The sequence below is a fragment of the Aplysia californica genome, unplaced genomic scaffold, assembly GCF_000002075.1.
Source record: "Aplysia californica isolate F4 #8 unplaced genomic scaffold, AplCal3.0 scaffold00786, whole genome shotgun sequence".
NCBI lineage: Eukaryota > Metazoa > Mollusca > Gastropoda > Aplysiida > Aplysiidae > Aplysia > Aplysia californica.
The window spans coordinates 241,544-253,604 of record NW_004798056.1 but is presented as its reverse complement, the minus strand read 5'-3'; the positions used below and the strand labels follow the sequence as shown (position 1 = coordinate 253,604).

The window sequence follows — 12,061 nt, the reverse complement described above, 5'->3', positions numbered from 1 at the left end:
CCCCCCAAGAAAAAAAACCACCCTCGAAACAAATACACTATAAAAACAAGACCCATGAGGTAATTTTCAAACCATCCTCGTCTACAACAATAAATAACATCCGTAAAGATGTGAGCACAATGTCCAGCTGACTCTACAGATTAATACTATGAATGGTACAAGTCCATAGCTAACTCGAGTAGACGATCTATCTATTACAGGCCCAAGGTCAAAAGAATAAAAAGCAAGAGGAAGTCCATTTGACTATCCTCACAAAATCACATTCTGGAACATCACATGCTAAAATCCAAAAATGTTTCACCATCTATGATAATAAACCCCTATTCCAATTTCAACCCTTTCAATTTTGCACCAGTTACGCCACAAACCGGTGCACTGGACCAAAACTTGTACACACAAGCTTTGATTAAACCACTAAACATCAAGGGTGACAAGCCTGTGGCGAAAAGACAAAACAAAACACAAACCACTACAAACAAAACAAAATTTATAAGCATTCCAGCAAGGCATGCAGTCTACTGGGATGAGACGATACCTGACTGCCTCGAGTGTTCGAGTCTGTTTGTGAGAAGAAAAAAACTGAGGCAGACGCACACTGAAACACTGATGGTCTTGTTTGTTTGGAGTAAAGAGATTGAAGCACCACATCGCCACAATAATGGTCATTTAATGCAGGGAAAAGGTAAGACAGACAGAAACCACAGAAGGAAAGTACAGAAGTAGGACCTACCAGTGGCACCCTCCAACCACCCACTCACTGAAGGTCATTCAGTACAAGAAGGCTAAACGCAAAATAAGACACAGAAAGTTGTGGAGTTGTACGGAAAGTCATCCTGATAACTGTATTATTTTGTCAAGAAACAGGTTAGAAAGACGAATGACAAAACAAAAAGAAGTAGAAGGAACAGAGCACCCACCATCCATCCACATTTTAATAAAGACAAAGAGTAACAGAGAAGCAAACTGACACACTGGAAGCGACTTAGTGCTGTGGAAATAAAACATAACGCTGAGCAACAGACAGTATAGAATAAGTATAATAAGTGTTAAGTACCCTATATAAAGTAAGAGCTTTTCTTTGTTTGAGAAACGAGAATCATAGTACAATCATAGTAACTTAGTGAGGGGAAAAGTAGGACTGATCAACAGTAACACTGAAGGCAGAGAAAATAAGTAGGGCCTACCGCTGGCATCCTTACGCCCTTTCAACACTGCACGATTGCAAAAGGAGCTGGGCCTCTAAATTTATTGTACCTCATTCTCCAACTGGAATGAGCAATGTGAGTGGAAAGCCTTGCAAACTCTCCAAATAACCCAAGAACACCCATTAGGGGATCCAAACAAGGGTCATCCGTACTATGGCCCAGCATGACACCAACTGAGCTGACCGTGCACCCGTAACGGACAGGACTATGTTTATGTTTTAGTTTGAGTAAAGGGAACTACCTCCACACACTAACTTATGGCCCTTCGGAATTTGGAATTTGGACAAATCAAGATTATTTTTGTTTTAATGTACTTTTTTTTTTCACACAAATCAACACAACTTTGAAAAATCAAAACTGAGTGCAAAAACAACAGATACAGCGGCTATGTAGTTTTCCCAGGAAGTATTTCAGAACAATAAATACAACCAAAGAAAGACACAGAAGAAGAAGACCACACGAGAATGCCAAACAACACCTTCGGGATGAAGAAGATACACAATCTAGGAGTGATATCCTCCAATCACCCACAATAATTACTACCTAAAACCCTTGCTGCACTCCATTTCACAGTATTATAATTTGAATAAAATTAGTTGCTTTCATTTTATTTTTTTCTCATGTAAATTAATCACGATACAGAATAATAGGGAAAAGAAACTAGAATGTGGACAGAGGGAGGATTAAACAGTGTATATATATCGTTACATGTGGGTGTCTGATAATGAACCCAAGCCAATAAGTGTCAGCGTGTGCTTTGTACTGGCTTTTCCTGACATCATGATTTACTAGACCACTTTTGGCTCAGTTTACTGATATTCCACAAGTAAGTAAACTAATTGAATATGCGATGTGTGATGACTCTGAGACGGTGACAGGGTTACAAACAATAAGGGAAATATTTTGAGTCACCATCCCATGAGAAAGTTTACTAATTCAACACTACCCAGGTGAAAGTTGATTCCCTGTACACAGTGACAACATGACAATAATAATAGAAATTGAGGTGCGAGTTGAAACCATTACATAAAAAGACACATTATAATTGACGGTACATGCCACTGCATGCTAAGCTGGAGGTACGTGTGAATAATAAATTATGCACTTTATAATCTATGCACATAAACATCACTGTAACACCACTGTGACAACAATCATTTCTGTAGGTGCTTTTTGTGATGAGCATAACAACCAAGCTACGTGTTACATACATGATGTGCCAATTAATTACAAACGTGGCCTGTGCCTCAATACCAAAAGAAAGTATTTGTGCACTGAAATCCCTCAAAAGTGCTGACACGTTCAACAAAAGACTTTTTGATCACATGAGAGAGAGAGAGGAGTGTGTGTTCCTTACAGATGATTTTACTTTCCAGTAACTTTGTTTCGATTGAGTTCGAGTTAAAAAACCATATCAACACAATAACAGTTTTTCAGTGCGGCGAAAAGCAAGATGGACAGACAGAAACAACAGAAAAGAAAGAAAAGAAGTAGGACCAACCAGTGGCACCCTCCAACCACCCACTTGCTTACTTTCCATTTAGTATTTAGGCCAGTCTTTAAAAACACATCTATCACAAACTTTTCAATACTGACATCCAGCACAGACATATGGGGCAGTGTACCAAACTTTCACAGGTCTGCTCATACAGAGGTTTACGGAAATTATGAAGCATAAGACAAGACAAACATAACTTGATTCATGTGTTTTTTAAGACCATATATATCCCTTTTTAAAGAGTCAAATCCACCTCAAACTGAACTTAGAGAATAACAACAGAAATTAAGTCTGTGTATCCTTTTTCTCCATTTCAAATTTTTTTTTCTCCCTCTCTGTCCTAAAAGTTGTGTGAACAAAAAAAAAACAACTATTGCAGGCCTATCTACATGCAGTCAAACCTGCTTTTATGGCCACCTGTATAAGACATTCACCTGTTCAAACGGCCCACTTCCGATTTCCCTCTTGCGTTTTTAATAATATCCTAATAAAACTGTGTAAGACGTCTACCTGTTTACGTTGACCACACTAGAGATGTATAATATACACAAAATCCCCTCATCCTCTCAAAAGAGATACTCTTACAAAACAGATTATTGATGCCAGACATCCATTTTTGTTTTATAAGCATATATATTAATGCATGACCATATTGCCAAATAAGATGAAAATCTATATACCATCAATTTTAAAAGACTAAATTTGCCTTTTCACTTTTCCATCAGTCTACAAAAAGAATTCTCAGTTCAAAAACATGTCTTACTTCTGCAGTTGCTTGAAACCTATTCTCTTATACATTTTATTTTATCTAATTTTTATGAAGTAAAGCACGTGCATATTTCAATTTAGACATCTCTCAAGGAAAGGGCTCATCACAGAACAGGTTTTTCAATAAATTGGATTAAAAGGTCAGAGGATGTCAGTTTTAAAATTTTCTGAAAAGCTTGGATTTGTCCCCCATTTGTCGTAATTTAACACAACTGAGTGTGCTCAGTTATTCGAGTTAAGTAACAGACAATTATATATCAGATCTACTTAAACTTAAAGAGAAATATAAACTTTCCTACAAATCAATAAATGTAAGATATCAGCATATTATTTAAAATCATATTAATTAATGCCTGTTTCATGCACAGAAAACTTTTCGTAAATACTTTGGCGGTTTTACAAGGAAGTCCTTTGTGGATCTTACAATTTTCAAGCTGAATATTGTTGTGAAAGAAAACCTTGTGCAAACATATCATTCTTAACTTGGTATTTCGACTTTCCACTCCATCATTCCAAGTGCCGATAAAAAAAATAATTCAAAATCGTAAGAAAAAATTCTTTAAAAACACAACCATTACATCAGTTTGTTTTGAACTTGAAAATGCTAAACCCCGAGAGAGATTTCGGACAGTCTTATTTGACAACATGCCATAAACAACTCTTTACTTTCCAGTCAGTGAATTAGTTCAGTGCCTGTTTATGAACAATTAACTGTCAGTATGATTCATATTCATGTTATATATAATGGATTTAGGGTAAATGGATACATCATCATGCTCCCAGTGGTAGTTTTAATTCAGTTTGAGTACATAATAACAGTCTTTAAGTTCATAGAAATAGCAAGACTGACAGATAGAAACAACAGTACGAGTGTAAAGAAGTACGACCTTCCAGTGGCACCCACCAACCACCCGCCCCAATGGGGTAGAAGACAACTGATATCTCATATCAAAGAACTTAAAGCTTTGACCACACATCTTAAGGATTGATTTATTTCTCAAGCCTAAAGAGAAAACAACCACTGATTCAATTGCCAAAAAAAAAAGCATTAGCTTGAAAAGGGACGAACGGGGCCCCATCCTTTCATCTATTTTGTACTGCAATCAAGAGACAACAAAAACACTGAAGCGTTGTCTTCCATTAAAGAACCCTTAGGTACTCTCCATCACTTAAGCTTGCACCTGTCATAACAATAACATTGATTCTAGGATAAAAACTTATTTCAATTTCATTTTAAGAAGGAAGGTCAAAATCAATTATTAAAACATATTAATTCTAGAGTTCAATATATAAAATGGATTTCAAACTGCGAGATAAATAACACTTGTTCACTCATTTTTTGAGTGTCAATCTTTGTTTTAAGAAAATTAGATGAAAAAACGGGAGAAAAGCTTTCACTAACCTATTCTTTTCTAATTTACAAATGTTACAATTTTCCAACATTCTTTGCCGACTTTTCCAAATCCAAGAGGTGTGTTGGTACAACATGATTTCACCAGCAAGACCAGTATCAATGTTGGGACACATGTACAAGCTTTATACAATCTTGGGGACTTCCCAGTACACAAGTGAGGAAATTTCCAAAGCTTGGGCACAAAAGAAAACAAAACTGTCAACATCACACTGAGAACAGAAGCCTCACGTTACTGAAACTCCATGCAATCGGTGAAACAGAAAGCAGCAGACCTCACAAACACACAAACCTACTTTTGTAACATCATCATTGCGGACCGGTATCTCTGGCTTCATTACGACCTCGTGCTAAAACTAATGCTTACAATAAGTGTGTATATTATAGTCACCTGTACAACAATTAGCCTGAGCAAAGTGTATTTCTTTTCACAACTGCACTTAAAGCTGACAACATTCTGTGAGAAAGTGTAATCTGCAGCTGTGCGCATAACTAGCACAGGGAAACGAGACAAAAAACAAAAACTTGCATGTAAAAAAAAAATCTATGCAAAGAAACATATGCTGAAGCTTGCAGTGAACTATAAAGGAATTAAAACAGCTGCTGTATAATAAGGCCAAGTAACGAAACAAAAGGGCGGGATAAAATAAAAACCCAACAGGATTCACATTAGTTGGTGAGTGCGGCATTGACAGAACTCCACCTTCGTACCAGGCTACTTGAAACATAATGAAAGGGGAGTACCAAACTAGTAATAAAGTAAGATAGTTTATACACTCCAGCAAAAGCCAACATTTACAGACAAATGCTCAACTCGTTTTACCATAAAAGACTCAGCATCAACAAAATGGTCCTCCTCTTCATCATCCTCCTATGGAAATTAGTTCAAATGATAAATTTATGAAGTTACTACCTGTGAATATAAAGCTTAATCAACTGACGACTACAGTGAAAAATTCTGTAATGTCTCAGCTCCACTACAATTCTCATACTCAAACATCTCTTCAAGAAATTTTAAAAGCACTGAAGCCTGAACTTAATTTGAACACTTAGAATGGGTCCTAAAAATGTTTGTTTTTTTAAACAATGTAAAAAACTTGTAAAGTAAAGAATCTTTGAATGCTTCAAAGTGAAGTGAGAAGTGAATGCGAGCATTTCAAACGAAAACTTGAGGAGAGGAAAAGAAAACAACAGGTCCCATGACGATAAATGTGAACCGTTTTTATGAGTAAATAAAAACAGTGCCAAGAAGAGGAAAAGGGTGGTGAAGGTAGTATGGGGGAGGGGGGAGGGGGGAGAAAAAGGGCCCAATGACAGAGAACCATGGTTAGAAGAACATATCATAAAGGAAAACTTCTCTGGTACAATCTCAACACTCTTTGTATGAGTCATTAGTATTAAAAAAAACAAGTGATGAGCTTCAAAAGTAAAGACGGGTGAACATAAAAAATCCAATCTCTTAAGGGACAAAAAAATTAACAAAACGAACCAATAGAAAAACACACAGCGATTTTCAGATGCACAATAGGACACGATTAAACGTAAAAATCATAAATGAAAGAACCATGGAGACAGTGTCTTAAATGCAACCCTTAACGCCCTAGGATGATTTCATGGCCCTAGCAATTTTCATATTTTGTGTAAACAGAAGGGAAAAAAATTCCTATTTGATATTCTTTTTTCGACTAAGTCAAAATCTTTTTTCGACTAGGTCAAAATGACTTCTCATAACCTGGAAATTTGTTGGAAATCTTTGATAGAAAGGTGGTAGGCCAAGGTGTAAAGAATGCTATATTGGAAGAGTTTGATCATTGCCTTAAACTGACTATAAACCCTTCTCATTACTGTAGCACTTTCACATACTGTCACACACTTCAACTCAAACTCAGGTTTCCTATTTCACCCCTTCCCTAACATTTCTTCATTGAAATAATGTTTAACAAGAAAACAGGGCAAATTTAGGATTACTTATACAGGATACATCTTCAACCCTCTCTATAACTAGATGTAATAATAAATAGCATTTGTATATTACAAGCGGGCCCATAACTGCATTTGAACCCATGAACTTACGGTTGCAAGTTCGAGAGCCTAACCACTAAACTTCTACCCCACAATCCAGATTTCCCTCAAATAGGCAATTGAGTTAGCCTTTAACTTTAAAAAACTATTTTCTGTTCTCTACTAAAATTCAAAGGCAGTCAAGAGTAGGTTCTTTAACCTACAGAGCCACCTACAAAGCCACCTATTAAAATATAGTGTCCCTCATCTTTCACACGGCCCCTACCCAGTTTTAGGAAATCCTCTTAAACCATTTACACTGAGAAGTTTTTGGCCAAGCCACTGCATCTTTACCAGCACAATCTGCAAACAAGACCTTTTTCGGCACGATCCAAAACGTTTGTGAACACTCGTTCCCCCTACTCTGTAACAAAGGGTCCGAAGAAAACCCTTAGTGAAAGCTCAAAGCTGGCATGTCCCCTACTTTGGTAAGAGGGAAAAGAATTGTGCCTCTTGACTAACAAGCTTCCCAATTATAAAGCAAAAGAAAGCAGAAAAAAGAGCTCTCACTTAAAGCTCAATCTTCAAGAATATCAGTAATTTCTGTAGCTAAATTTATTTTAAATATAAATTATTCAGGAGGTGGGCAGCTTCAATCTTTACGACAAGGGCAAATTTGGGTGGAAGAATGCATTCCAACCAAAAGGGGAGAGTCCTCGATAAAATAACTTTCCCAACTCTTGAGTCTATTTCAAGTCTTTTATGAAAAAGGCAAAAAGCCTTACCCTAACATAACAGATGGCTTCATTTAAGAAATTCCAATCCGAAACAAAAGAAAAAGCTAGAAAAGTAAACTACAGAAAAAGGCACAGGAAGGACATCTCCAACACAAATGGTGCTCTCTCTGTAAAACTTTTCAAACACACAAAAAAAGAGTAGCCAACAACAAACTCATTTAACAAAACATGAAAAATGAAACTTTTTTTCCGAATGAAAACACAAATAATGACGACATTAAAAAGACAGGGACGAAAAGATCTCAGCAGTATATACCTCTCGATACTGCTCCACCTTCATCTCCTTTGGTACGCAGAGAGAGGAAGAGAAGTCATAACATTACACCAAACCTTTGTGATGTCAACATTTTCTGGATTGTAGCGGACGCAGACATATCATACTTTCATAAGATAAATTTCAATAGCAGGCCTCCGAACTAAGCACAATCAAAAATCCTACTGAAAACTAATATTTCCCAACGATTTTCAGTTAATAGCTGGCCTTTCTCATGTACAGGCTTTAAAAAGTAATTAAAACATTTCCGTTTCAGTCAACTGATTCAAACAAACACTAAGAAAGAAAATTGTGTGCCAAAATATGCTGGTCACTGAACTGCTGCAAGCAGCAACAGAATGTTTTGAAAGCATAAACTTGTCGACTTTTGTAAAAAGCAAACATCATCAACAGAAACAGCATAATATCATATGAATCTTTATGCCTTTGTATTACACAAAATACTTATCAAGGAGTAATTTTTCTGAACAGGTGACTCTTCATATCACTACTCTGCAAGACTTTAAATTAAAGTCTTAAAGTACTGTTCATCAAGAATTTAAAATGTTATTTAACAAAGATGAAAAAGAAAATGATATACTATTACCAACAACATGAGAATATTTAAAAGCCACAGCCTTTATCGTAGAGACAGGGCTTCTGATCCGTCACAGTAATCTTTATTGGAATTACAGTGGAGGAAGATTAAAAATAATACAAAGAACAGAGACTCAAATCCTTAGACAAAGATACAGAGGTGAATGACAAAGAATTTCAAGTAAAGAGAAACACATCAACAAAAGAGTTTGAAAAAAAAAACAATTACAGAATTACAGACAGCAACAAGGGAAAGAAAGAAAAGAAGTAAGACCTACCAACAGCAGAGGCATCCTCCAACCACCTACCCATCCCCCCCCCCAATAATAAAGAAAAGGGATACAGAGCACTGCTATAGACAGTACAAAGGGATGGTACAGGAGAAAAGGGAAAAATCTTTCCACGGCATAAAAACAAGAGGTCTCTCTCATGGTGACAATGGAACGGGGTGTGATACTGGTAGAAGCCTGCTGTAAATTAGTTTGACGATGGCCGTATACCCCCCTCCAAAAAAAAAAAATTTTTTTAATAAATAAACCGCACAGCAAGTGTCCGCCAAACACCCTGACAACACAACCGATGTACAGATGTAACACTGAAGAGAACAAGACGTTCTCTGACACATAAAAACAATCATCATCAACTATAACTTAAGCCTGTGTCACATCCACACAAAAGCAGACTGGTCATCAGCCAAGTGGACAAAACTACCACACAGTGAGTATAAAACTACTTCACAGTACTAATGAAACTATCTCACAGTACTCGTATACTATCTCACAGTACGCATAAAACTGTCTCAGAGAGTTTACAAAACTATCTCATAGCACTCATAAAACTCTAACAGTACTCATAAAACTTTTCCACAATAGGCCTATTCATAAAACTATCTCATAGGGTTTATAACGTGATTTCACAGTATTCATAAAACCATCTCAGAGTACTCATAAAACTATCTCAGAGGATTTATAAAACTATCTCACAGTCACTACAAATAGCATGGGCTGCATTGCAACAAGTTGAAACTTCCAGATTATCTTCATATTATTATAAATATGACAACACAATAATATGGAGTGGAGTAATGGTCTGATATGAAAAATCACAAACACATCAAAATGTATATATGGGTGCCACAGTATTTATAGAAATCTTTCCACAAATGTCACCCTATTTTGCCACAAGCACTTACAGAGCGCTGTTTGTTTTTAAAAGAGAGAGAAAGGAGTCAAATCAAGTACACAACAAAGGCTTTTAAATATCAATCCACGCGGAGCAGAAAGTTTCTGTTTCCCCTTTGGTATCAATATAGGTGTAGCTCTATGACAAAGCCTCTAAGCTTTATGTTAAATGGCTCTTACATAAAAGGTTTTAAAAATTCAATCTCATCAACATTACTACTGTCTACAATACCTAATCTAGATTTAGGAATAGCAATAATTTCATGATCAATCTAACTGATGTATTAAAGACTTGTTCAGAAAATTATTTTAAAACTAGCCGGACTGATCTTGCTGGCAAGAACAGTCACAGTGGCAAAAAAAAAGCAAGGCATCGCACAACTAGTAGGGTTATTACTGAATACAGAATCCCTCAAAAGCAAAGCCAGAAATTGTCTACATAGTGTTATCATAGTACCCTGGTATATTTAACAGCCAAATCCCTGCAATAATGAGTACAACAAGTAAAAGAAAAAGAAAATGATCTAAAAACTCTCAGGTAAAAAAGCATTTAATGCAGATTAGAAGGGCACTCCCCACATGTTTTCACCACAAAACAAAATTAGATGGAAGGTGCTTACCTCTTTTCCATACTCCACAGGCAGGTTCTGATGAGATCTGCCCCCTACAAAGACAATGAGAATGTAAATAATTAACAACTTTTGCAAATGCCACATTAGAATATAGGGAATGTGGTCTTGGGGATGACACACAATACGTTCCATGATTTTACTCCAAATAAGAAAATGAGAGAACAAATATTCAGTTATAACTTAATTAAGTGTATTGTCATTTATATACATGTACACCTCTGAAGATGTACAAGAATTCACTATGTTGACAACTCTCCTTTATAGACATACAAAGCATTCCACTATCAATAACATATCTATTTCTATCTCTGCGGATTGCCAAGAAGCCATCTGCAGGTGGGTGTATAGAGGGAAATTTAAGGTACAGTATCTTTCCAATACATACAAAGTAGCAATGAACTCAAAACTTTATAAGCAAATCCTAACAAACTCACAAGTTTATTAATGCAAATCTGCTGCAATGCCACTTGACACTACAACACTCTAAAAATGTAAATTCAGAAGGTAAAATGTTCTGTACAATTAACCCTTCAACTGTATTTTTTTTTAAGTTTACACTTTACAAGCTGGATTATCACACATACTTGAAAGCAAATGCTCACAATCACATCGAGTTACAGCTATTGTGAAACTGTACAAGGCTGTACCTACAAAAGATGTACACATCAGTCTTCCACTCTATTAACTTTTTTCGAACATTTTACCTTTAGAATCTCCATTAGATCTGGAATCACCAAAAGCTCCTTTTTCTCCATTCTGAGGGGAAGCTCCAACTTCTGGAATATCCTGTCAGGAAAACACAAAGGAAATGTTCAAACTCAGGTGATATCTCTTCTGTTCTGTAACATTTTTTTTCTTCCTTGGCCGCAAAGGACAAGGGATGCTCTGCTAAAACAGCTGAGCAGATATCAATTTGAACTGCAGTAAGGATAACCCTGGTTTGAATCCCCCACACCATGTTCTTGGACTTGAATTGTTTGGAAAGTTTTCAGGGCCCTTCACCCACTTAAGTCATTCTACTGGAGGTGGACACTGAATTTCTGAAGCTCTGCTATTAAATGACAGTTACAATGTTCAGGGGTGTGGTAAAACCATATCAAACATCACACAGTAAACAAAGAAGACATTCCGTAGTAAGCCAAAGAACAGGCAATGTAATCATCACCACATGCTGAAAACAGTTTTGTAGTAGAGACTAACTAAAAAAAACCAACAACCTATCTCTCTCAAGGCAGGGGGGTAGGGATCCATGAGCCACTTTAATTATGACCTTTATTATCACTGCTTTTGAAACAACTACCACTACTACATATTAGCCCTGCTGCTTCTAACACTGTTCAATCAATTCGTTTCCAAATATTCCTTAAACAAAAGACAAATCTTTAAAAACTGATAAATCGAATGGTCACACCAAAAAAGGCAAACCACTGAGCAAGTTTGGAAAAAATTTGCCACCTCTGTACCAGCTGACTATGCTGCTTTTCTACCTAGATTAAATAAATTCCTTTAACAGAGAAATTCTTAATGGAAATATGTATTTGAATATAAAATAAATAATTTTTCTCAAGACAAGGATACCACCAAAAGCAGCACAAAAAAAGTTTTGCTGCAAAACTAGGACTACTGGAAAGACAACTAAGCAAAATCAATAATAAAGTTCCATAACAGTTGCGTCAGCATTTTAAAAAAATTGCAGACAACTAATTTCATTATCAGCG

General features: G+C 36.3%; 1 protein-coding gene across 4 annotated transcripts in view; it reads right to left on the bottom strand.

The window, feature by feature from the left end:
* The window catches only part of LOC100533284 (atypical protein kinase C), a 43,383-nt gene that overhangs the window by 16,954 nt on the left and 14,368 nt on the right, over positions 1 to 12,061 (bottom strand). For 2 of the 4 annotated variants that reach the window (XM_035972666.1, NM_001204587.1), the window contains 4 exon segments: positions 11,048 to 11,129; positions 10,332 to 10,375; positions 7,937 to 7,963; positions 5,706 to 5,753 (listed from right to left, as the gene is read on the bottom strand). In XM_035972666.1, the coding sequence (XP_035828559.1) occupies positions 5,706 to 5,753; positions 7,937 to 7,963; positions 10,332 to 10,375; positions 11,048 to 11,129 (201 nt within the window). 4 annotated transcript variants of the gene reach the window in all.